The following is a 25,317-nucleotide window of genomic DNA, read 5'->3' as shown; positions in this document are numbered from 1 at the left end:
CTCGATGCCCGGCTCGAAACGTGGTTCCGCTAATAGGACGAAACTCTAATCCCTGCGTATAGAACGCGAAGTATGCAGGCGAAAAGCTTGCCAACACACGTCGTGGCGTCGTCGGCTTGTCGGTGAAGAATTAACATCGCTACAAGCCGCATACCGCGGTTGCTCTGTCGAGGATGCTCTAGAGCTCGTTCGTTTTTCCCTCCACCGCCGAAAGACCGCAGGTGGATGTCAGAGCTAATGCTACAGGATCCCAGGTCGTCTTCCCTGTAGCACCAGATCGAAAGCGTGCTTTCTATTGGGCGAGTCGTTCAAAGCAGGGGATTTCTCACTCATCATTGACCGGGTTATACCTGTCTTTACCGGATCATTGCGCAAACGGACACACAGCACACGCGGCGAAACGACCTCACCGCTCGAGCTCCAGACCATGTCTCGTCACAGACACCTCGAATTGTCCTCCAATATGCTTCTCCCAGGCTCGCATCTACGGCGACTTATCTCTTTCATGACGACCAGCACACTCTCTCCTTCTACTCTTCAATCCTGTCTGCTCGAGTTGTGTAGCAGCAATGTTTCCTTCAACGCGCTTGTTCGACATAGTGGTGGGCCTCGTGGCGGTGCTACTTCTGGACGTAGCATGGCACAACTTTGGCCAGGCAAAGTACTCGCTACGTGACATTGCTAATATGCAACGGAGTGGTTCACAGTCTGTCCTAGCCCTCTTCCGAAGGCCCTTCAACTCGCGCTGACGCTCTACTGCCAGATCCACGCTGGGGCATGCGGACCTGCATAGGCTCTTCTCCGGTATCGTCCAACCTATACACGCCGCATACACGGATCCGACCGGGAAGATCTTCGAGATGCCGCAAAGTCGGTACTGGAGCAAGCCCCTCGGAAAGCGCATTCTGGTCCTCGATATCGACACCCGCATGCCAAACGGTACGAATGAGCTTTTTGGAGAGAAACCGATGGAATGGGCGACACACTAGTCTAAGGGAGGCGGCCTCGTATCGAATGCAATCATGGATCATTACCTTTATGGTGAGTGGCAGGATGGCATGCGTGAGCGTCCGGAGTGATGGCTGAGCGAAGACAGCCCAGATCCATGGCTACGACTACAAATACGTCCATGCGCAGCAGATGGACGGCTACCACGTTACGTGGATCCTACCTCATATTCTCGCCTCGCTACTTCCGGACTATGACTTTGTCCTCGCTCTCGATTCCGACGTTACCGCTACGCAGATGGAAGTCCCTCTTGAATGGCTTTTCAATCGCTGGAACATTACGTCGCAAACGTCGATAGCTATGCCGTGGGACACACTCGAAGAGCGGCCGGACACGCACCAGATTCTGAGCCAAGACAGCAAAGGAAACCAGGTTCTAAACACGGGCTTCGTGCTCGTCCAGAATCTGCCCTTCACATTCGACATGTTGCAGGCTTGGAGCGAGTGTCCGACCGAGAAACGGTATAAAGGATGTGGGCACTGGAAGAAGAACTGGAGTCATGAGCAGCGCGCTTTCTCCGAGTTCATCCGGTACGACTTCAACCCGCAAGGCGACAACATCGTGGTAAGTCTCCATCGCTCGCCTCTGCGCTTTGATCTTCGACGAGTACTAATGTTGCATGTCTTTGAAGCCCATCGCCTGCGATGATGCCATGTCCTGGCCCGGTGCCGTGGACGAACGACCAGGGCCTTACAGACTATTGAACGACTGCCAAGGCAGGTTCTTCCGCCATCACACGTGGCACAAGGAGAGGCCTCGGGAAGAGTTCCAGGACTCGGCTATGCAGCTCCTGACACGGCTGCTGCAGGAGCGGGTGAAGCAGAACGTGGACACGATCTTGATCGAAGAGTCCAAGGGACAGCTCGGAAGGAGGTGACAGGGTACATGAACAGACCGAGAAGAGATGGGCAGAGGCGACTGCATGTAGCGGAAATACCCGCAGGGAGCACGAGGCGTTCTTTGAATCGTCGTTGCTGTTTAGACATAGATGAGTATTAGCTGGCTGGTCGGGTCTCTTGACTGGATTCTCGTTCAACTGTGCCTCTCCGCTGCTTTCGACGACTGTCTGATTCTGTTGATGTCTTCGCCCGCGGCGCTGGGCCTTTTGATCGGAGTATTGCTGGCTTATTTGTTCGTTGTCCTCGATCACGACCGGAATCCGTGGAATAGACAATGACAGAAGCGAAGTAATAAGAGGACAGAAGTCGATCACGTCGGAATAGGTATTTCCATGTAGATATGCCGCATTTACCGAAGCTCTTCCCCACGTTTCGCACTGCACAGCTTCCATTCCTCCTTCACCTTCAGCCACTCTCCTCCTCACGGGCGCCCGCAATTGCCATGCTTCTTCCCGAGCGGAGGCTTTGCTCCCAGGACTCTGCTTGCATCCCACCAACCGCATGTCGTTGACTCGTGCGGGTGACTCGCCGAGGTCAATGGCCGCATGGCCGGAGGATCTATACCGGAGCTATGCTCCCTCCATGCGTAGGAGATCTGTACATGCAAGGTAGGAAGTCTGATCTCTTCTTCTGCTTCTATTATTCATATCTATACATTGCATTTCAGCGGTCCAAGGGAACAGATTGCTAGGCACAGGCAGGACAAGAACGACCACAACATGATCTTTAGCTCGCATATCCCGGATATTGACATACCCAAGGTAACACGATCCCTTGCGATACCCTCAATCAGCCCTACTGACCTACAGTCACACAGTGCAATGTCCTCAGCTACCTCTTCCCGAAGAACGAACCCGTTTCCTCCGAACCAATATGGATAGACGCTGCCGACCCTTCGATCAATGTGTCTCCACAACAGATGCTCATCTGGATCAAAAGAGTAATAATCGGCCTCGACAAGCTCGGTCTGAAGAAAGGCGATGTCTGCATGATCCACACGCCCAACCATGTCCTCGTACCGGCTGCATACCTCGGAATCGTTGGTGGAACACGATGCTTCAGCGCCGCAAATCCGATCTACACGGTGGAAGAGATTGTGCACCAGATGAAGCTTACGGAAGTCAAGTGCTTGTTGGCGCATCCGAGCTTGGTGGAGAGAGACTTGCAGGCTGCGGCGAAAGTGGGATTGAGTAAGGATCGGATATTCCAGTTCACAGAAGGAGAAGAGTTGTTGCCAGAGTTGAACGGCGTGAAGGATTGGAGACATATGTTGGGCAGCGTGGATGAGGCGGAGAAATTCAGCTGGACGGAGTTGGGCGAAGAGGAGTCGACGAATACCATTGCCACGATCAACTTCTCGTCAGGGACCACAGGATTGCCGAAAGGTGAGCTATATGTGGAGGAGTTCCAACCTCGATCGGTTGCTCAGCGTACTGACACAACCCGACAGGCGTCATGATCTCCCACCACGCTTTAGTCGCCAATGTGGCACAAACCGCCCGGGTACGTTGGCCGAAGCTCAATTTCGAAAATGGTGATAAAGTCAGTGGTAGTCGCTGGATTGGATTCCTACCGTTGTATCACGCCTACGGCCAAATGTACGCCAATCTGATGTGCGCAAAATTCGTCGTGCCGATCCACATCATGAAGGCATTCGTCTTCGAGGATTTCATGAAGTGTATTCAAGATTCGAAAGTCACCGAGCTGCAGGTCGCGCCGCCTGTGCTGGTGATGATGGCGAAGCGCCCGGAGACGAAAAATTATGATATCAGCTGCGTGAGGGAGATGCTGTGTGGTGGTGCACCGCTAGGCAAGGATTTGCAGAATGAGATCTCGAGGAGATTCAAGTGCGATGTGAAGCAAGGCTGGGGAATGACGGAGGGTGAGTTGCGATTAATTGGACAAGTTGGTGGAAGCAAAAGCTGACGAATACCATCAAGTGACCTGCGGATCGATCATTCAAGAGGAGCCGCAGGATACCGGAACGATTGGAAAGCTGCTTCCCAACACCAAGCTCAAATTGATCGACGACGATGGCAAGGAAGTCGGCTACGATACACCAGGCGAAATGTGCATTCAAGCACCTAATGTCATGCTTGGATACTGGAAGAACGAAACAGCAACACGCGAGGCGCTCATGGATGGCGGCTGGCTGAAGACAGGCGACGTGGGATTATCAATAAAGAAGGCTATGTTTGGATTGTGGATCGCAAGAAGGAGGTGAGAGCAATGATCCACAGAGCTCACGAGAACACACTAACGCTTTAACGCACAGCTCATCAAAGTCAACGCTCTGCAAGTGGCTCCCGCCGAGCTGGAAGATCAGCTTCTCAAATCGTCCATCATTGCCGATGCCGCGGTCGTGGGTGTCACAATTCAAGACGAGGAATGGCCATGCGCGTATGTCGTGTTGGCGGACAGTGTGGAGGCGAAGAAGACGACACCAAGGCAGATTCAGGACTGGTTCCGGCCACGGGTGGCCAGGCACAAGGCACTAGTGGGTGGAGTGAAATTTGTCGACGAAATCGTGAGTCTTGCGGTTTGCCCTCCGAAATGCTCCATGCATGATTTGTTGACCGTTCGTTGTAGCCCAAATTACCCAGTGGCAAGATTCAACGCAAGATCTTGAAGGAGTGGGTCAAGAGGGATACTCCGGAGTTTGCGAAGAACTTCAGCCGGGCGAAGCTATGAATCTTGTTGCTCATTCCTTCGGATCGATCTGTTGCCAAGACGTATGCATCGTATCATCGGAGCCAGAGACTCATTTGCGTATGACGATAGCGTGAGACAGCGCCTGTTCGTACCACTTGTAGATACACCGCGATTGTGCTGATACTCTCGTCCTCTGCAAATTGAAACGCTTGACGATCACTGAGCTCAGGTCCATCACTGTCCATTCACTTCGTAGTTATTGCAAATGCGCAGAGCTCGTGGCGGAGCAACGCGCGGTTTTCGTCCGTGCATTTTCCCCGGACTTACCCCGTAAAACTTCCCCAGATGATCTTCCAGTAGCCGGAACCCAAGGCTCCACTTGTCGACAGCGCCCCTTGAGCAGCATTCCACACTACACGCCTTTTCGTGTACCTAGCGGTGTTGTTGTCAAGTGAACCCCACGGTTGAAGACTCAGTACGCTCCACACTGGATCCACACTGGAGAAGCATGTCCCGATCAGGATGCACTCTGCAGCAAAGGTGGCGTGTCTTCTCGGATGTCAGCTCGGCTGTGTTACCTGGAGCGCCAGAGCTGCCCTGTCGCGTGCCATGTACCTTTGTACCAGAGCTGTCCTTCCAATGAGAAGCCGGCCTTTGTGCTTCCTCCGCACTCAATTCGAGCTTGTAATCAGCGCAACAGTGAAAACGAGGCTGCGTGCGGGGTACTTGCACATGACCTGTGGTGTCTCCTTCCTCGTACTTAAGAACCGCGACTCCCTCGTACCTCGAAAGTCCTTCTTTGTACTCCTCAGGTCACTTCTTCGTCGAACTTCCAACAACACCCACCTTCACACCAGAGCAGCGCTCGAACAAACTCCACTCCACACTCCACTCCACAACAGACGCCATCACAATGTTCTCCACACCAGCCGGCACCAAGATACTGTACAACGGCGCCGCCTTCTTCGGCACCTGCTCTGCCTTCGCCGCCTTCTGGGTCGGCGTCAGACTCCCCGTGCAACACAACAAGCAGGTGAGCATTGTCGCAATGAACTCCTCATGCGCCGCGACACTTGACTGACACGTTCTTCTCAGGGACCATACCACTACCACCGTCTTGCAAAGGCCGCCGCACGCAAGGCACCATACCTGCGCCGTCTCCCCAAGATGGTGTAAATGACTCCATCTTCCTCGCGGAATCGAGGCACTCCGCCAACCTCGTCGCTTGCATCCACGACTTCGCGACACGTCGACATCGCAGTTTGGTCCTTCTCGTTCGTCGGAGCAGCTTTCGCGTTGCCATCGACGCGTGATCGTCAGTCAAACTGATCACCGGCATCACCCTCCCTCGCCGTCGCACACCGACGACCGTGAATGCGGACGCGATATCCACTTGTCGAAAGGCATGGCTGCACGCGATCATCGCCAGCGCGGAGTGTTTCTTTGTATTTAGTTTTTCTGGGCCAAACTGGCAGGTCCTTGGGATTGGCGTTTCAACAATCATGGGCTCGGCTTCGCAACACGTCGCCTTGAGCCTTGATTGGGGCATGGATGGATGGATGGGAACTTTCGATGTTATCAGTGCTGAACCAAATCATTTCGACTTGCAATCGATACAACACCACAACGTATTGCACTCTGTTCCACTCGGCGCCACTCCTTCCAATCATGTCCATTCCTGTTTCATCGTGGTGAAGTTATGTTCCCCGATGTCGACGAAGGTCGAAGTTTCTGGGTACCTCCATCGCACGCCACTTTCGACTATCGTCTCGTCGCCGTCTTCATGCAAGCGGATGATGGAGAACATCTTTGGGTTCGGCGTCGCTCTTCACGTGGTCTTTGCGTCGGTCTGTGTGCGGGAAGATTTGAAGCTAAACCAGCGGTGCGAGAGTCGGGTCCATCGAGCCATTGGGATTTCAGTAGAAAAAATACTACACGACATTGTCATGATGACATTTTCCCAGCATGATGCTTTATGCGTGGAGTTCAGCGTGTCTTCGGCAAAGCAAAGCAGGGCAGGCAAGGCAGGTAGATGTTCAATTGATGCAGCGGAGGAAAACGCGAAGAGTGGCGGAAGATGTTCCAACCGAGAATTTAATGCCTCAGGCACAAGTTGCAGCGACTATATCACGAATCCGTGTCGAAGCTTTCATTATTGCCATTTAATTTGTGCCACCAAATCCATTCGCTGGATACTGTCCGGGCGCTCCATTTGAACTACCTCCACCATTGCTGGGTAGCGACTGCCAACGATTCCAATCCTCCTCCGTGGGCAAGTAAAGGAACTGAGATTGGTCATTCGGCAGGGGAGCCAGACCGCCATTGAGAGCGGGAGCTTGGGAAAGCTGATGAGAGAAATCTTGACTGCTCAAGTGTGGATCATTCCACGCAAACTGAGCGTTCGACGGCGACGGCGTCAGCATGTGTTGATACTGAACATTCTCAAGCGGCATGGCCGGCCATGATGACAGTTCGCTCCCCGGCGGTAGCATTCCGTACTCTCCTGTTGATACTTGGAGTGGAGCTTGAGTTTGTTGCCCGAGCATGGCGTTCTCGAGGCTCACGTCACTGATGTGATTCTCTCGCGGAGCGGAAGTCGGCGCCTGGATGGAGGAAGAGGAGTCCTTCTTGGAGAGGGAGGACTGCAGGGAGGATGATGAGGCTTTCTTGGAGATTTTGTTGGTTTGTCTTCGCTTTGCGACGCCTCCTTCGGGCTCCAGTGTTGTACTGCTGCGTCGAGCAGGATTGGTCGAGTTCGAGGGACTGATGGGACCTCCGCGAAGCTCAATCATGACGGCATTCAAGACAGCAGCCATCCTCTCAGCAGGTTGGAAGGGATGCGCCATGTCTTGTAGGGCCGAGTGTAATACCTCCAGATACTGCATGTTGTTGTTGCGATCTGCAATATCCGGCATGTATGCCAATGCCGCGATCAGAGCCGTCGCAGCTGCTCCGGCGTGCTGCATGCCGATGCTGAAGATGACTTTGCCATCGAACTTTTGGCGATGCTGCCAGAAAAGTCGGGCCATAGCGATTGCAGATTTCGTGCAAATTGCGCGACTAGCGCGAGAGAAGTGATTGTCCAGTGCAGTGACCTCTGCAGACGTGGAGCAGTCCGTGTCATCGTATCGTGCGAAAGGGCGGTGGAGGAGGATGAGTACTGCATGGTACTGCTGATGCAACAGATAGAAAGAGAAGGGCGCATTCTTGCGATTCTCTTCGTTGTAGCGCAGATCTTGTGGCAGTCGGGACGTCCAGTTTTTGAGATCACGGTCGATTTCGGCCATGCGAAGGTAGGCTGATTGATCAGGAGCGCTGACTGTTGGTGTATTCCGCCGAAAGTCTGCCAGCTCGGCGATCTTGCCTCCAATTTCCATCAAGTCGATCAGTGCCTCGTAGATGCGTGTGTTCAAGCTCTTCTCCCTGCCCGCAGGCATGCACGTTCCGAGCCGCTCGAATTCGTCCGCCAGTGAGTAGATTTCCAAGTCGACACTCTTCATCGTGAGCGGTCGTCCGAGGAAGAGCGACCAGTATCGATCGTAAACGACGCATGCCCACAGAGTCATCCGCCTGATGTCGATCTCGCGTTGGGACAAGCCGGCTCGACTACTGTCCAGATGGAGACCGATATCGAAGCAGAGTCTCATCGCCATTCCAGCGTACATCCATCCAGGGTTATCTCGGCCGACGCCTACTTCGGAATCACCGAGAATGAGAAGCGCTGCGACTGATGGGATACCCCCCGGACATTCCAATTCCAAGTCCAGCATGTACTTGGCCTCGCGGTGGAGTGTGCTCTCTCGCTCAGGTAGAGCGAGTCGTTGTATATCCGGTCTTGACTTATCAGCGTGTCGATAGCCCATCTTGAGATACGTCAGCTCTGGTAAATCGTCGTTCGGCATTGGCAGTAGCACTTACAGCAAGGATGCAGACATGCAGGAACCCGGAGTAGAACTGTGTCCTTCCATGCTCTCGATCTTCGTTGAATGCCTCCTGGTGAACGACATGGAGAACACCGTTGTAATGCTGCCAGAAGAGCTCCATCAAATAGTCATGCGTCTCCGATGACAGCGTCCGTATACATCTCTCAGCTCGTTTGGCTTGCTCGGGATGCTGGGTGCAGGGCGCCGTAGCGGGAACATCCAATTCTGAATAGATGTGACAGTTGGCAGTGCCTCCATACCATCGTAAGCGTCCCGACAGCTGGTCGAAGGATAGATGGCCTCTGGTCGACAGTAGGCGGCTGACAAGTCCAGTCTTCTTTTCGTCAAGGTTGGATCCGCCATCGTGGTCGTGTCGATCTCGCTGAACGTCTGCGTTGGAAGATCCCAATTCGTCAACGCTTTCGTTTTCCGGACTTGTACCTCCTGCAGAAGTGGGCTCATGCTTGGCTGCAGTCGACGCAGAGGCGAAGGGTGGCACAGCAGGTCGAGCGGGAGACTCGTCTCCATCGGTAAACAAGCTGCCACGAGTTGTCTTCGGTGGATATGTCACTGGAGGCGGTTCGATCCCGTTCTCCTTCAACAAGGTTTCCAACAATGCGACTCGCTCGGTAAGTGTAGTCATGTACGCTCTTGAAATCGGTCGTCTCCGTTCGTCGTCGTTTTTGATGACGCATTGGGCTCCCGACCGCTTGCATTGCTTGCATTCTCGCTCGCCTGGAGGCACTTCGCACTGTTTGGACCAGTCAGTGTCCACCGAATTGCGAATCTCGTCAAACCTACACGTATTCGACGTTCGCGGCACGTTGCACAGGCGATCGACGCACGATGTCGTGACTTTTGTCGCTTGTTGCTGCTGGCACCCGTCTCACTTTCCATCGCCTGGGAGTCGTAATTGATCGTCGCCTCGGGCATTTTGCGAAGACTGTCCTCTGCATTCAAGAGCAATGCACATCAGCATTGAGGTTCAAAAGGCGTCTCGGCAGATGTGGGCCTGCATGAGAGAATGACAGATAGGGCTCTCGATCTTGGGGTCGGCGTAAAGCATGAGAGCGTTAATGTTTTCCTCACTCAGCACTGCCGACGCCCGCATGGAACGGTGCGAGCGACCGCACCAGTTGTACTTCGCGCCTTCGCTCGCAGCCCTGTGCGAAGCGAGTCATGGTACTGGCGCATGGACGCGATCGCGATGGGCCCACTTCGGCCCGTCAAAGCAAACCAAGTGAAGATGTCAAGGTTTGGTCAAAGTTTCTCACGCAAGACGGATGCAGAAAAACAAAAGTCATCTCTTCGACAAGGCTGTGCAGTCAGTCTGCAACTAAACCATTGTAGTCTATGATAGTGGACTCGAATCGAGCGAAAGATAGACATGATGCATTGATGGTTGATGCAGTGCTTCACGGCATCTATCGCAAGGGTGGAGAGCGATCAGCGCTCTGACGCCATAATCGATAAAATATGCGCGGAAAAGTTCCTGATCTACCTTCAGTACCATGTCTCTGTCTTCTTTGAACACTTGACCAGCTGCAGGTCGACTCCGAGGACGGAAATCTGTCATCTAATAATAACCACTTCGATCCCACTTCCTCAACACATCTCGCTTGTGTCGGCCGGACTGCGGGTTCACTGACAAGGCCGGAATAACGGTACTCCGAGGCGGTACCTGAAGGTCATGGACATGAAGAGATTACAGCATCCTAGTCACGAGTGAGTCTAGACCCGTACACGACACTTGTCGGCGAGAGCCTTCTTGCGAGCTTCGACAGCTTCGAAGCGTTGCTGGGCCAATCATCGCATGCTCCCATTCACATAGCACACGAACAAAAGCCACGGGATTCAGGAACACTTTGCAGATCAAGCATACTCCCAGCAACATTATTGTCTGCTGAGCCCGTCTCGTGTCGTCTCAAGGCGCATCGACTTGTAGCCTTCGGCAATGAGTACCGAGATGGGGGAAGCATACGTGGCTTGCCAGGTACTTGTTACATCGCGCGAAGTGAACAGCTGAGCCTGAAGACCATCGATCCGCCGTCGCGATACTTCTCGGTGGTTGGACACTAGTTGGCCTTGGTGCCAGGTTGTTCGGGGACCCCGGCGGTAGTGTCGTGCTCGAACAGGCTTCGGATTGGGGCTTCGATTGGTAACGCGATCCCTAGGCCGTCGCTCCATCCGGGCCGGTCGAGATCCAGGCGTATACCCTGATGGGTGAATTCACTGGAGCCAATGGGGGGCTATGGGGCCGAAAGGCAGTACCAGGCCAGTTTGTCGCTCGAAGCATGCCGAGCCATGGTCTAATGCAAGTGTAAGGACCCAGGCGCCTGCGGCATATCAGACTATGCACGCAGTGTCGGGTGGCAGCTGAGCGTTTGATTCGTTAGCTGACGGTCCTAGCGCTTGCGTGCTCCGTAGTCAAGTTCGGGCTCCTCAGCACGGTGTTGTACGTCCAAGTGTCTAGGAGGGCGATCGGAGCTCTTCATTGACGGTGGAAGAGGCTCACGTCCAACTAACCTTTTCCGCAAATTGGATGCGGCAAACCGACACTTGCCCTCGGACTTTAGCCAGAGAAGAATCGATTCGTAGTTGAGTCGTTGCATACGACGAGAACACTCCGGACGATCGACCACACAAGAGGACCAGACCACAGCATTCCCATCTCAGATCACTCCCGTCAGCCGATGACAAGGTGACACGGTCATGGTTCGAGAGATCCACAATCTCAAGGTGACCGGAGTCATGATTGAAAATCGGCGAACTCGAGGAGGGATTCGGTATCGTTCTTCCGCATCGAACTCGGCAAGCTTCGGAGGCTAGAAAGGCGGCCCATTGATCATTCCACGCAATATTGGTCTCTGCGTCCAATATAAGAAGCACACAGTCGTCCAGCAGACATCGGCGGGTGAGAGGCGGTACCTCGAGGCTACGCGGCTGCGAACTCCCTGTTTTGGACCATCATAGGTATTGAGATGGAGTTATATCAATGGCGCCGTTGTTGCGATAATGTTGGAAGGAGAGAGGGTGATGTCAAAGGTGAGATGAGGTTGGAGAAGGAAGATGGGAAGATGGGACCGCCCGCCAAGCTTCGATTCATGGCGGTCAGGGTCCACGCGGACGTCCACAGATCTATTCTTGGGGGCTATGTCCAACACAAAACAACACATGAGACAGCATCCCTCGTTGAAAGGCTCACAGTGCAGTCCGTTTAATATGCCGATATTCAAACAAACGTGACGTTGAAGATAAGGACGATCTTTGTGGACTTTCAATCTTTTCCTTCAAGCAACAACATCAACGACGGCATCACAATACCAAGCATACTTATTTCGAAAAAGATCTCGGACAACCTGGAAGTTTCCCAACAGCGTAGCGAGCAGTATCTCCGCCGACATCTCCGACAACGACAGCCATGGCTCCGGCGCCTGAGGTCGACTTTGCAGAATATGTGTCTCCAGCCTTTCACCATTTCGAACGGCGGGACCTGACAGTGAATCGGACACAAGCGATCACGGTTGGAGTCATCGGAGTATACGTCGTCGTCATTGCTCTACTTTGGAACATTCCCTACGTCAAGAATGTTCTATGGCCCTTCAAGGTACGAACGAGGCGTTGGACCGCCCGAACAATGTGATTAGTTCAAGCTGACCTTGCCACAGATGCTTACCATCGCGTTCCACGAGTTTGGGCACGCCATGGCTGCCGTTCTGACCGGCGGTAAAGTAGAGTCAATCGAATTGAATCCAAACGAGGGTGGCGTGACCCACATGCGTGGAGGCAAGCAATTCTTCACAGTACGTACAGCCATTCGACCGGACCATCTGGGCGGCTCAAACCTGCCACGAAGTAACAATCGTAGATCTGACCAGTACCACAGCTGCCGGCAGGATATCTTGGATCGTCCCTGATCGGAGGCCTCCTGGTCTTCTGCGGATTCAACATCGTCGCCTCGAAAGTGGCATCGATTGTGCTCGGCGTCTGCTTCTTGTTGACACTCTGGTGGGCTCGCAAAGACTGGCTTACGATCGTAACGATCATCCTCGCGACTGGACTTCTGGTTGGAATGGTAAGTTTTGAAGTGTATAAGGTCTGCGGTAATCCGAGACTGTTCCGTTCCGCGAACACGGCAGCAGGTCTTACTCTGCATCGGATTCCCATTGTCTCGACCATGGCTGACTTATACACTTCGATCTGCAGTGGTTCGTGAATTCAGGATTGGGCCTGCGCTTCGTTGTGCTATTCATCGGAGTCATGAGCAGTCTTTACAGCGTGTGGGACATAGCGGATGATTTGATCATTCATAAAATAAATTCCTCTGACGCCAGCGTCTTCGCGAAGCGATACGGAGGATCATCTCGCTGCTGGGGCCTGATCTGGAGCTCTGTGTCTGTCTGTTTCTTAGCCGCTGGCATCGTCGCAGGTATTGCAGTCTTTCGGCAGGACTTTGCGCAGCAGAAACAAGATTCAGACGACTTCATCCCGACACGATAGAGTCGTTCAATGAATCAATTTTGCGACACAGACCATCGGGCCAGCTGCAGAGTCCAACTCAACACGAGGATGTGCTGACATTGGCATTCTATCCCGGTCTTCTGCACATTGGACCCTGAAGCTCACGATCCGTGACAGGCATCTCGTGGATTCTGGCCTTCTGTGGTTCCCCTCTGACAAGGAGCAACCCTGGTCATTGGCCATCTCATTTCGATTATCTGATGCCTTCATAGCACTTCGTGCGCGTCGTACTCCTTCTCCTGTCATCTCCGGCTATCTCTCTGGCGGAACATCGACACTTCTGATACCTTTCCCAAAGATGTGGGCCATTTCCACAGTCCTACTCGCCTTTTGCGCGACAGAGGCGTTTGCCTTCGGAAGGGCCATTGGAAGACGAGCCTCGATTCCAGCTCCGGAAGTGGAGCATCCGTGGACTATTCACAACGGCAGCTTCACGCAGCTCATTGACCACAGCAATCCTGATCTAGGCACCTTCCAGCAGTTCTACTGGTGCGTGGCCATTATTGCAGCAGGCACAGCGTGGTTCACTCGACGCAGACGGCTGAAATGCGTGCTGACCTGAGTTATCGAAGGTACAATTATTACTGGTACAAAGGAGAAGGATCTCCAATCGTACTGTGGTCACCTACCCATGACAACGGATCGGATTACGCTCCTTTCGTCTACAATACTACCACGATGGGCCGCATAGCTCAAGAGGTCGGTGGAGCTGCAATCGTTTTGGAGCATCGGGTGAGTATCCGGGAGTGGTCGGTTTGCATCGGTACGCAGGGTAATCTCGTGGGCCACAGCTGACTTTCGTGCTTCTCGACCTTAGTACTGGTAAGTCACGATTTCCACAACCGGACACGAAGAAGCGCCTGCTGCCTTCGAGGCGACGATGGATGCCGCAGTCCGCAAAGGTCTCATGGACTGCCAGCGCCTCGCAATTATATCCCTACCTCCTTGGATGCGCATAACTGACTCTATCCTTCTACTCCTCCAGGGGTAACTCCAGTCCATTCGAAAAGCTGACGGTCGAGAATTTGAAATATCTCACGGTCGAGAACGCGATGCAAGATGTCGTCTACTTTGCCAACAACGTCGAGCTTCCCTTTGCACCGAACGGCGCAACCGCTAAAGATGCGCCCTGGATTCTTTTCGGTGGATCGTACGCTGCCGGTATTACCGCTTGGGTTGCAAACGTTCATTCGGGCACTTTCTGGGCCTACTATGCAAGTAGCGCCCTGATGCAGGCCATCGACCCTTACTGGCAATACTTCGTCCGTATCCAAGCAGGCATGCCGAAGAACTGCAGCAAAGATGTCTCCAGCGTGATCGACTATATGGACGATGTTTTCTTACACGGATCCGAGCAGAACGTTACCAACCTCAAAGCAAAATTCGGTCTGGAAGTCCTTCAAAACGACGATCTAATGGCTACTATCGGAAGGGCCCCTGGAATGTGGCAGCTAGGCGACATAAAGGACAACCATCTTTTCGTCACCTGGTGCGACTACATCGAAAACGTCAACATCACGCACACTTACACCGGACCGGAGGGCGATGGCGTCGGCGTCGAAGCAGCCTTGGAAGGGTACGCCAGATGGTGGAAAGAGGCCGGTTACACCTTCTTCCGCGGATTCTACGGCTGCACCGCTGACGACACGGATCTCGACTGCTTCGGGAGCCATGATGGTCGCAGTATAACATATACAGATCTCTCGTTGGATGGTAGTCGACAATATACGTGGTTACTCTGCTCCTCACCCCTCGCTTGGTGGCAGACTGGAGCCCCGGAGGGTATACCATCTCTTGTCTCGCGCCTTCTTACGGCTGAATACAATGACCGGATATGCGGACAGTACTTCCCTCCTGGACCCGACGGCAAGTCGTCGTACAACCCAACCAACCGGACCGTCGACGACTTCAACGCTTTCACCGGCGGCTGGAACCCGCAAAACCTCAACCGTGTGCTGTTCGTCAACGGCGAGTTCGATCCTTGGACTTCATCGGGCGTATCTTCGGACTTCAGACCGGGTGGGCCTATGCAGACTTCGGAGAATGTGACCGTGTTGATTACGCCGGGGGGCCATCATGTCACAGATGGATATACTGCGAACGGAGTCGGGCCAGGGACTGAGAAAGTCAAGGCGACGATTGATGCGGCTGTGGCGCAGATTGTGAAGTGGGTTGGAGAGTGGCCGGGGAGGAAGCAGGAAGAGTAGCCTACAGCAGATAGTCATGATGAAGCACATGGCATCAGACTTGAGCATCCCGCATCGAAGACTCGAGTCTTTCGCCTCCCGCAGTATGTGATTGTCCTGCACGTAGCCTTTTCAGTCGAGTGCACGACCGACCAAGTCTGCAACGAACACGAGAGATGCACATTGTATCGGCATCTTTCACAAGACTGAGAATGGAACACCACCTCACGTTCTCAGTCATGCGGTTTGACGAAAGTATTGGCTTGCTTGGCATGATCATTGGCCGGACAACCCAAAAGGCTATTTTGGTGTTTTGAGCAAAAGCAAAAGCCGTTTCGTTCCAAATGGAAGCTCCCACGCGAACCACCAACGTCTGAACGCCGGAGAGACACGCGATATCGCAGGCTAATAATAACACATCATGGAGTCGCCTTCGATACAGCTCGAGACACATTACGAGCCCAGCATGCTCGACATTGACGGCCCGCCCAGCTCACCCTTCGTATCCGAAATCGAGCAGAGCAGAATGGCAAGCAAACATTGGGTTGCGCCGCCAAGTGAAGAGAACATCATGGAGGAGAACACAGTGGATATCTCGTCGACATCAGCGGGGAAGGCGTCTGACATCGCAGCGGACATCTTCATGGAAGACAAGGAGAACATGCAAGAGACGGCTCATACAACTCCACACAAAGCCACGCCGCTGAAGACTGCACCAGCAACACCAGAGACAAAGGCGACACCACAGGGAGTGAGAACGACACCGATAGAGTCACCTCGAACCATCGAACAGAGACGAGGTAGTCAGGACTCAGATCTCATGCCGCCGCCTCCATCAACCCGCAGGACTCCCAAGAGGAGCCCCCTGAAGCCTACACGATCTGCTGCCAATACACCACGAGCAACACATGCCAGAACCGACTCGCACGACGCTCAGACTCCTAAGAACTTCCAACAAGGTCTCGATTTCCGTGCTTCCCAGATGCCGCCTCAGGATCAGTCCACTGTGGACGACACCTGCTTCAGTGCATTCTCTGAGGTCCCCGACATGACTGTATTTGCCAAAATCGGACAGAGTGCAACCAAGACATTGCGCACGCCTGGACACGAGTCGAGCCGGAAACGGCCATCTCCTTCTCGATCGCCGTCTCCAACTCCGCGACGAATGAAGACTCCCGGGCACGGCAGTCAGATGAACAATGATGGTACGACCAGCTTTCTGATCGACTTCACTCAGCAGATGGAGGGAGTCAACACGTACCGCCAGCACTCGCCAGTGAAATCAAGCACCGAGCCGAACCTCCTGCAATACATGAACAGCCAGCGATCGCCGAACAAGGGCACCGCGCGCCAGAGTTACGCGACACCCGGCAAGCCGAACAATATCCTTAACCTCCTCGACTTTGAGCTCCCGCCCGCTCCCACGCCACGATCGATTCCCACCATCACAGTCCGCGAGCTGGAGTCGTTGAAGTCCTCATATCTTTCGCAGATCTCCTCATTGAAAGCCACACTATCCGGCCGTGAGGCTGAGGTAGAGAGTTTGAAGCGCGCGGTTGGAGATGCCGAGCGAAGAGTCGGCGAAGCACAAGAGTCGCTGAGGGAGGAGAAGAGTCGACGCGAGTATGCCGAGCAAGAGAAGGCCGGTTGGGAGAAGCGTGGACAAGAGGTTGAGAATGTGCTGAAGAGTGTCAAGGAGGAGATCTACAACAGCGAGGCTGAGAAGGAGGAGTTGCACAGGAAGATTGAAGATCAGGAGAGGAAGCTTGAGGATGCTGAGGGTAGAGCTGTGAAAGCTGAGGAGCGCTTTGCGGATGCGTTGGCTGCGAGAGCTACTGCGGGCGAAGGATGTGAGGAGGGAAGTGCGACGGAAGAGCAAGTGCAACGTCTGGTTGCTGCGCAGATTGACAGCAAGATTGAGGCTGTGAGTCGCGAGCTGCACTCAGTATACAAGGAGAAGCATGAGCGAAAGGTTGCCACGTTGAAGAAGAGCTACGAAGCGCGGAATGCGCAGAAATGTGGCGCTCTGGAAGCTCGCCTACAAGAACTCGAAAAGGCACACGATGAGTTGTTGGCCTCTAAGGATGCCACCTTTACTGGCGACCTTTCCCACGCACACCGCTCGGGAGGAAATGCCGAAGTGGAAGCAGAACTCAAAGCCCAGATCGAAGAGCAGCGCGCTCATCTCGCACGCCTGGACAGTGAAATGCAAGCATCCCGCCAGCAGCAAGATCAGCTCATGCACGATCTGGAACAAGAACGCATCGAAAAGGGCGATCTCGTCGCTGCAGTGGATGAGATGCTGCTCTTGCAATCCGAGCAGGGTCCAACTCAGGGAGCGATGAGTGTGGTCGAGGACTTCAGGAAGAGCATCAGCCGACCGAGTGGACTGCGTGCGCCGGGTGGTATGGCGCCGCCGGAGAGTAGGATTGGCAGGTCGATTCCGTCGGGGTTGGCGCGGGCTGGGAGCAATGCTGGGAAGAGCAAGATTTTGTCAAGCATTGAGCGTATGGGAAGGAGCAATTCTGGCAGTCATGAGTGATGATGTGGTCAGGTCGGATGATCGTACTGGGAAAATTTCTTGGGTGGTGGTTCCTTTGGCGTTTGGGACTGGTTGTATTTCGGAACGATTGAATGCCTCGGGACTGACTCAAATGTGTTATGACCACGAATGCTGTATCAAAGATTCCATAGGACGGAAAAGGGTGAAAATGAGCCGCTGGCCTCGGTCGAGGTTCAATTTGTGGAGACCGGTCTCCCTCAATTCCTCAATACCTGGCGTCCATGTCTTCCAAATCCTGCATCTCCTCTTCCGAGTCACTCTCGTTTTCCCTCACCACCTCCTCCACTTCATCATCACTCCCACTATCCTCAACAACCTCACTCACCACCCTGCGATCCGCCAGACTCGCTCTACTCAAGCTCAATCCCAGATCTCTCGCGTCCTCTGGTTTGACATTCAGCAATCTCGCCTGCTCAGGCGTTAGATCCACAATCTGCGGCGCAAACTCTCCCGTCTCGTCGTCTTCGTCGAACGCCGTGCTGTCCATTTGAACCTGCTCGCCGTCTTCCAGCTCCAATACGCCGCTTCGAGCGAAGTCGCCGCCGAACTGCCAGCCGTGTTCGTTGCGGAGATAGTCTTCCAGGTCGTCCAGCTCATCGACGACGTCGGCTACCGCTGTTCCGGTCAGACCTTCTAGACCTTTTCTGAATCGTGCGAGGAGGGTTTTGAGGAGGGATCCGCTCTCGTCAGCGAGGTCGATCAGGCCGCCTTCGGCGTCTTTGCAGTGTTGGAGTTGGAGGCGGAGGGCGGCAATGGCTTTGATGAAGAGGTCCGGGTGTTTGACAACCGCGGCTCGACAGGTGAAGAGTAGGGTTAGGATTCGTCGCCATTGTTCTAGGCAGGAGAAGTTGTTGATTGTGAGGACCATGAGGAAGCAGAATTGAAGTTCGCCGATGACCTGTGAAATGTCAGAGTGATCTCAGTATTACCTCCGTATGTTTCCTCTCACCTCATTGATATCTCCATCACTACACTGCGGCCGCACGACATTCTCCAACGCCCAACTCCGGTCCTGTGCGGCCTCCGTCCGCTCTCGGCCAGTCGCACCTTCCCGCCATGTCTGCTTCAGCTCGATAGGGAGAAAGTTGAGTTCGCTATCAGTCTGCAGTTCCTTCTTATCGTTGTCGTTCAGTCCAGGTATATCCTCAAGGTCTCGCTTGGCAGAGCTTGCAGATGTTAGATGCCATGCGTTGGAGTTGCCACCAGTGATTCTCGTCAGAAGTGACGCTGTAATCTCTGATATCAGAGTAGGCCAGTCATTGAGCTCCTCTTCTGCTTCGCCATTCTTTCGGTCTGACGACGACTGTCGATATGGCGTTAGGCCTTCTTTCCAGATGCTTCCCAGATTTGCCCGCCAGCGTAATTTTTCTGCCTCATCTCGTTCCAACGCCAGGGTCTCGTCGTTGGCAATCCATCGGACGACAAAGAGCGGAAAGTCTGACGTCTGTGTACTTCCAGGAAAATATATCCAATGGCCGTGCCTCTCTGAAAAAGCTGTGGTTGTGCCGGCGAATGCGAAGTGAAAGCCAGGAGCTGGGATGTCTTTTACTCCACGGAATCGAGGCGTGACAGTGAAGGAGAGGAGATCAATGCCAGCGAGTGCGGATGAAGGGAGATCCAGTAGAAGTAATGCGGCTGAGTTTGCGGTTTCCATGTTGTTGTTTCGTGCTGATGGAAAAGTTGACTTGCGAGAGCGCAGATGCGAAATTCTTGACACCTACTCTACATTTCCATCCTCCATCTAAACCGACCAGATATTCCGATGAGTAAATCGGTTGTGTATACCGTACAGCAAATGGAGATCAAGTTCTACCCTTCATTGGAATGGACAGAAAGAGGACTGCCCTGCTCGAGTGCGGGATATACTTAGTAAGCGGGCTCCATGTTCAAGGTTCCATTGTTGAGAAAGCCACAGCAACACCTCCTCTCCATTCCTTTCCACGTCCCCTCTTGCTTCCACCTCATAGACTCGTCCAGTCACTCTGCGCGCTCGTCATCCCGCCCCGAAAGTGCTTCTCGTCGTCCTCATTTCTCGCCGGAGTAGCAGATGCGGTCGCCGGCCCACCCCGAGTCGGTATCTCATGTTGACGATATGGTATTCGGCTCGGGGCCAGGGTGCAAGAGTAGGATGGCCGAGAGCTTGTTCGACAGACTGAAAAGCGTCGGCCATTCGGACTCGGTATCTCGTGTTGGCAATATGGTATTCGACGAGGGGCCAGGGTATAAGAGTAGGATCGCGGAGAGCCTGTTCGACAGACTGGAAAGCGCCGGCCATTCGGACTCGTCGTCTTCATCACCCAGCATGGCGCTGATGGCGTCATGCTGGGCATCGTCGGCTGCGTGCTGAGCGGGATATAAGTCGTCAGTGGTGGCTGCTATAATGGAATATTGCAGGCTGGCTTGCGCTGTGTATGAGGTAAGGAGATGGCTCGAATTCAATAACTGCCAGGGAAAGCAGGACAGTTCCAAGTCCAGGTCAGAGATCCCCACCCGCAATCGCAGAAGAAGTGACGACCGCCGTGCAGCAAGGGAAGAGAAGATCAGACCATCGTGTGCCTCCTGAATGGCAGCAAAGCTTTTGGGACTCTCGGACCACAGAAGGGCAAAGACGGGCTTCGAAATTATCGCGTGTATCTGGTGCTATCAATCTGCGCCCTTGTCCCCGTCCATCGGCATGGCTGCGCCGTCGCTCTGCTCGTCCTGCTTCAGCTCCTCCTCATCGACCATCACGAGCTCCCCGTGGTCTTCCTCCGGCCGCACCGCCGCAGCAGATGTCGTCGCTGGACCCGTCTGGGCCGGTTTCCCGGCCACGTTATTCTCGTTCGACGTGGTCTCGGTCCTGAGGTGGTATTAGCACGGTCCATGCGGCGAAAGAGCAAAACATATGAGGCGGAGCAGAGTGGCAAAGCGAGGAAGGCGGCACACAGAGAACGCAGCAAGGAAGCAAACAGGTAAGCAAGCAAGCAGACAGGTAAGCAGGGCGGTCTTGGCGCAGTGATCATGCATACCGTTCCTTGGACGTCTCCTTCTCCTGGAGTGCGCCTTCGATGATAGTGAGCAGGTCCCGCAGAGGCGCGAGACGCTCGTCAATCTCCTCCGCTGACTTCTCATCGTCCCGAAGTACTTGGACCATGTCGGCAACGGACGCACGCGCATGGTTGAGGTGCGACTCCGGATCGTGAGCGTACATCGCGCGAATGAGCTGATACTCAGCCCGGTACCAGCGCGGCAACGCCGGGTCGCTCAGTGCCTGGTCGACTCGAATGGCCACCGCCGGCCAGTCTGGCGGCGCCTCTTCGCCGTGCCCGACCATGTCGATGATGGCATCGTATTCAGTGTCGTAGAGAATGTGTTGGTCCAGGAATGGATCGATTGAGTCTGCCATGTTGAAGACTGCTGGGTGTTTGGTATGGCACAGTGTAAAGAGATGGTAGAGGAGAGCGCGGTTTGGGAGCGCAAGTCGATAATTATGTTGCGTTTGCTGCGCATGAGGCCGCGCTGCAGAAATCGAAAAATACCAAGGACGAAATTCGCACAGGCGGCAAATTCGTCTCTGCTTCACGCTATCCGACCCAACACCCTTCGATTCTTCCCTACCATCTCGATAGCCTCACACGCCATTCCCCCGTTTACACAAGCAAAGCCCTTCAGTATGGCGCGGAACACGCTGAAACGGAAGAAGAATCAAGGAGGACAGACGCTAAAGACCATGAAACGCATCAATTCCCGCAGTAGTGACAATCCACCACAAGAGTCTGAGCCGGAAACCGCGGAGTTCGCAGTCGATGTGGAGGAAGCCGAGTCGATGGCTACGGAGAAGAATGAGGACGAAGACAGTCGTCCAACCCCTACGGTCGTTGATACCACCTTGTTCAAGGCCCGGAGAGAACTTGAGACCCGCGGCTACCAGACAACTGCGGCCTTCGCTGAAGGTCTCACCAACCTTGGGGACAGAGACCGTCTACTTGCAACTCTCCGCCAGCTGAGGTTGAGACCTCCAAGACTCTCATCGCCCTCTCTGGCTTTCGGCAGCTGAACGAAGTCGCGAAATGGGAGCAGGCATCAGAGGCACCAAAGCCGTTGCTTCCAGAGAGTTTCAATTCTATTCACCCTCTCCAGAAGTGCGCAAGGTTTCGTGCACCGCCCATGTCCAAAAGAACAGTCTCATTTTCCATCGGCCCACTGCCAATGCCACCCATCTACGAGACATCAAGAAGAGTGCGTTGGGACCTATCAATATGACAGCGAAGATACCATTTCTGCGTCGCAGTGGAGAGCAGTCGGCGACCACGTTGCGGTCGTTCTACAGCATGTCGCATCTTTTCACATCGTCGCCTGTACGCGTAGCAAAATCAACACGAACCTTCCAGCAGTCTCTGCGCTCCCCGCCGGTGCGATGTTCAAGACGCGAGCTGGGTTCACTGCGTCGGAAGCCCTCATCAGCACGGCCCACAAGGCTAGACACCATTGGGCCAGAGGGTTTTGCGCATTCTGGAGCTAGTCTGTGCAGACGTCGGGCAAACCGCAGTGTTCGTTCAAGTCGCGTGACTCCATTGCTGCCTACATCGAGAGCCTTGTGCAGCGCTACGTGGGTTGATGCAACGCAGTTCGTAAGTATTTCTCACCTCCGTGTATGAAACACACGCTGACGCCTCGAAGGCAAGTGCGAAATCTACGATTGCAAGGCTCTCTACAGCGTCCGCCGTCAAGGACGCTCTGGAGCACGTCTGGATGGAGCACGCGGCCACTACACGACGTGTTTGGAAGCGTCAAGCTCGACAGGAAGAAACTCACGCGCAAGACAAAGCAGATTCCAGACCGTTCGGCGTGAGGATGGTGCCAAAGGTCTGTATACTGCCAATGCGCTGATTCCGCTGAATATAGGTCCTATACCACTGTACTTCGGTCACCTCAGAGGGTAGGTGAAATCCGTTCATCCAAGATTGACCTCCTGTCATAGACGCTAACTCCATCGATAGTCGATCGCACTGTGCATCGGAACGCTGACTTGGGAGTTCAAGAATGTTGATGGTAGCTGAAGCTCATGGAGCGTCGGTCTACCAGGCCGCGAATACAGACTGGCGCTGTGCAGGTGATTTCCAGCTCCGCGGCTAGTGAGGAACCCTCACAGTGCGTCGCATTGGACGTGCAATGGACAAGATTTCGCCGCCGTGGGCTGCGTGTAGAATTGCCTCCGCTCGAAATCCGCATCAAGGTCAATGCCGCTGAGTTCGACCGTGCGTATACGAATGTGCGTGTCAACTTCGAGCAGTCCGCCGCAGCGTGTATCGCCCGCGTGCTCCTGAGTTGAAGCAATGCTCTCAGGACTTCCAGACACTAGAAGAACTCAGCTGGGACACATACTTCGACTGCCTTTACCGCCGGTCTTACCAACCATGCCCTTCGAGACTCACTCCTGTCAACACGTCAACCGGCCGAGCTCGAGAGCTCCAATGTGCGGTTCGCGGAGAAGGGCGCTCACCGTTCCTTGGCGATGAAGAGGACATGTTTGAGAGCTGGTCTTCTTGGATGTGCTGGGTCTGGGCGGGCCACATTTAGGTTCGTGAACCAACATTTGCGAGTGTCAAGAATCTGTCGATCTTGATCGGAGTCGAGCGCAAGGCTTTCCCTCATCCATCGCACAAGCGAAATGCGAAAGACGAAGCGAGGCATATCATCGGCCTCGCCAACACTAATGATGAAGGTGCGTCGGAGGACGTCTATCAGCCTGGCGAGCTCCGTACCGACAATACCGAGGAGCCGTGGGACAGGCTGTCTTAGGACGCCATTTTCCAGAGCGTACGTCGTGGTGATGGCACGAAGGGTTCACACACCTCCGACCCACTCAATGTCGGTCCCACGTCAATGTGGATGCAGTCCGGCAAACATAACTCCAACCCTGGCTCCATCGCCGCCTATCTCATGAGGAGAAAGGTAGAATTCAAGTTGAAGACTGCCTCTGGTCCAGAGCGAGGAGCCCTGCGTCAGCGGGTGAACGAGATTCTGCAGCAGGAGTTCGACATGTACGCCGTGGATCTCCAGACGGCATGTCAAGGCTGCTCGGTTGACTGGGACGATCTTCGAACAGGCCCAGGCGCGTCTGGACTACCAGCGTAAGTCCGAGAAGCTTCTGGGTCCCGTCTCCGCAGACATCGAGAAGCGTCTGCACGAATATGCCAAAGCGCCACGCCCTCCCAAGAAGGATTGGAAACCCTGCCCGACCGAGGACGACTTCGAGAAGCGCCTCAAACCTCTGATCAACCAGATCATCAACGCCGGTGAGCAAAAGACTGGTATCAAAGTCCCGCGCGGAGAAGATGGCTGTCCCTTTCCCGGTGAGGAAGAAGATATGCCTGAAGGCTGGGGCTACTGGATGTGTTGCGTGTGGTTCGGTCGCCGCTTAACCCGTTTGTGGCTCTGGTGCAATGGTCGGTGGGTGTCATTTGTACCGAGACCTTGTTCCTCACCTGGCTATACTGCTTTGTGTTCGGCATGCGTGGTATGGCGGGCGTCACTTGGAACATTCGAGAGCTCCATATCCGCGGCCTCGTCTTCGCGCATGAACGCCACGGGGAGCAAATGATCGACTTCTTCTGCCGGCTCATCAACTCTAGCCGATCTCCGCGATCCTCAGGACCGCAGTCTGCGCCCCGAGCCCACGTTCGAGAACTTCGTAGTCTTGAACTGGGATTAGAAGGACCCCGAAGCCGTCGCCAAGATTGGTTCTCAATTGGACCAGGTCAAGATCTCGAAGAGCATGTTCGACCCCGACCTCCCTCGTCCGAAACGTCCAAAGCCGACCAAAGAAGACACTGCTCCAGCAGGAGACGATGATCCTCCTTTTGTACGCGGCATGGCGCAGACATTGGAAATGAGGATGAGGGTGATGATGATGGAGGCGAGAAGCCCAAGAAGACGGCGAGAAAGACAGCAAAGAAGCAGAGCAGCGACGACGGCGAGATTGACGACAACGCTGGAGCGAGCGTGGAGCCGAAGTCGAAGCCTGGCAGAAGCAGAGCGGACAGCCGAAGGTCGCCGTCTCAGAGGATCGTGGGATGAGAAAGACGACTCTGAGCGCCAAAGCTCAGCAGCAGCGCAAGATCTTCTGTGATGATGATGACGCAGAAGAAGACCTTCCGCAAGCAAAGAAGGCAAAGCTCAAGCGGCCCACTGAATCTGATGGAGAAGAATTCCTGGTGGATGAGGATGACTTCGGTCTCATCGACGCAGAGGACGATGACGGCAATGTAGACGACCTTCTGGTCGAACATAAAGAACTGGCTCTGCCAGGTGATGACGATGAAATGAACGACGATGATGGCTTGCCAATTGCGAGGATGTCAGCGACGCGGAGTATGCTGAGTGATGATGAGATCGACGACGACGACGATGAAGCTGAGGAGGACGACGGGTTGGACCAGAATCGCAAGGACATGCGGGCGAGAATGCTCGAGCCCCAGCAGAAGTTGCAGAGGCTGACAAGCCAGGTGTCAAGCCGTTTGATGTTGACCTTAGATAGACTGCCGCAAACTTCTGATCCAAAGACCGGCGCCTATGCGGCGCCT

At 54.3% G+C, this 25,317-nt stretch overlaps 9 protein-coding genes across 9 annotated transcripts; 5 read left to right on the top strand and 4 right to left on the bottom strand.

Moving 5' to 3' along the window:
* Nucleotides 1–1,022: 1,022 nt before the first annotated feature.
* On the top strand, nt 1,023–1,885 carry MYCGRDRAFT_91867 (uncharacterized protein; the record flags this gene model as incomplete). The annotated part of the gene is made up of 3 exons (XM_003854291.1): nt 1,023–1,041; nt 1,097–1,572; nt 1,640–1,885. The coding sequence occupies 3 exons, from the start codon at nt 1,023–1,025 to the stop codon at nt 1,883–1,885; spliced, it is 741 nt and encodes a 246-aa protein (XP_003854339.1).
* A 523-nt stretch (nt 1,886–2,408) lies between these two features.
* On the top strand, nt 2,409–4,598 carry MYCGRDRAFT_91866 (uncharacterized protein; the record flags this gene model as incomplete). The annotated part of the gene is made up of 7 exons (XM_003854292.1): nt 2,409–2,515; nt 2,575–2,668; nt 2,725–3,292; nt 3,358–3,789; nt 3,848–4,074; nt 4,183–4,434; nt 4,497–4,598. The coding sequence occupies 7 exons, from the start codon at nt 2,409–2,411 to the stop codon at nt 4,596–4,598; spliced, it is 1,782 nt and encodes a 593-aa protein (XP_003854340.1).
* A 2,738-nt stretch (nt 4,599–7,336) lies between these two features.
* On the bottom strand, nt 7,337–9,379 carry MYCGRDRAFT_70082 (uncharacterized protein; the record flags this gene model as incomplete). The annotated part of the gene is made up of 3 exons (XM_003853886.1): nt 7,337–8,422; nt 8,478–9,233; nt 9,284–9,379. Coding segments are annotated over 3 exons (1,938 nt in total), but the record flags the coding sequence as incomplete, so codon positions are not given.
* A 2,524-nt stretch (nt 9,380–11,903) lies between these two features.
* Nucleotides 11,904–12,982, top strand: MYCGRDRAFT_39227 (uncharacterized protein; the record flags this gene model as incomplete). Its single annotated transcript, XM_003854293.1, has 4 exons — nt 11,904–12,089; nt 12,151–12,285; nt 12,369–12,557; nt 12,689–12,982. 4 exons carry the CDS (start codon nt 11,904–11,906, stop codon nt 12,980–12,982), a joined length of 804 nt encoding a protein of 267 aa, XP_003854341.1.
* Nucleotides 12,983–13,301: 319 nt separating this feature from the next.
* On the top strand, nt 13,302–15,210 carry MgSCP9 (serine carboxypeptidase; the record flags this gene model as incomplete). Its single annotated transcript, XM_003854294.1, has 3 exons — nt 13,302–13,492; nt 13,576–13,749; nt 13,989–15,210. 3 exons carry the CDS (start codon nt 13,302–13,304, stop codon nt 15,208–15,210), a joined length of 1,587 nt encoding a protein of 528 aa, XP_003854342.1.
* A 2,747-nt stretch (nt 15,211–17,957) lies between these two features.
* MYCGRDRAFT_39611 (uncharacterized protein) lies at nt 17,958–19,406 on the bottom strand (the record flags this gene model as incomplete). The annotated part of the gene is made up of 3 exons (XM_003853885.1): nt 17,958–18,032; nt 18,147–18,670; nt 18,722–19,406. The coding sequence occupies 3 exons, from the start codon at nt 19,404–19,406 to the stop codon at nt 17,958–17,960; spliced, it is 1,284 nt and encodes a 427-aa protein (XP_003853933.1).
* A 989-nt stretch (nt 19,407–20,395) lies between these two features.
* Nucleotides 20,396–21,137, bottom strand: MYCGRDRAFT_91862 (uncharacterized protein; the record flags this gene model as incomplete). The annotated part of the gene is made up of 2 exons (XM_003853884.1): nt 20,396–20,591; nt 20,761–21,137. 2 exons carry the CDS (start codon nt 21,135–21,137, stop codon nt 20,396–20,398), a joined length of 573 nt encoding a protein of 190 aa, XP_003853932.1.
* Nucleotides 21,138–23,136: 1,999 nt separating this feature from the next.
* MYCGRDRAFT_103816 (uncharacterized protein) lies at nt 23,137–23,629 on the bottom strand (the record flags this gene model as incomplete). The annotated part of the gene is made up of 1 exon (XM_003853883.1): nt 23,137–23,629. The coding sequence occupies one exon, from the start codon at nt 23,423–23,425 to the stop codon at nt 23,231–23,233; it is 195 nt and encodes a 64-aa protein (XP_003853931.1).
* Nucleotides 23,630–23,660: 31 nt separating this feature from the next.
* On the top strand, nt 23,661–24,259 carry MYCGRDRAFT_103814 (uncharacterized protein; the record flags this gene model as incomplete). The annotated part of the gene is made up of 1 exon (XM_003854295.1): nt 23,661–24,259. The coding sequence occupies one exon, from the start codon at nt 23,675–23,677 to the stop codon at nt 23,867–23,869; it is 195 nt and encodes a 64-aa protein (XP_003854343.1).
* Nucleotides 24,260–25,317: the final 1,058 nt, after the last annotated feature.

Source organism: Zymoseptoria tritici, chromosome 3, assembly GCF_000219625.1.
Source record: "Zymoseptoria tritici IPO323 chromosome 3, whole genome shotgun sequence".
NCBI classification, from domain to species: domain Eukaryota; kingdom Fungi; phylum Ascomycota; class Dothideomycetes; order Mycosphaerellales; family Mycosphaerellaceae; genus Zymoseptoria; species Zymoseptoria tritici.
Note: the sequence above shows the minus strand (reverse complement) of the source record. Positions and strands in the feature narration are given on the sequence as shown.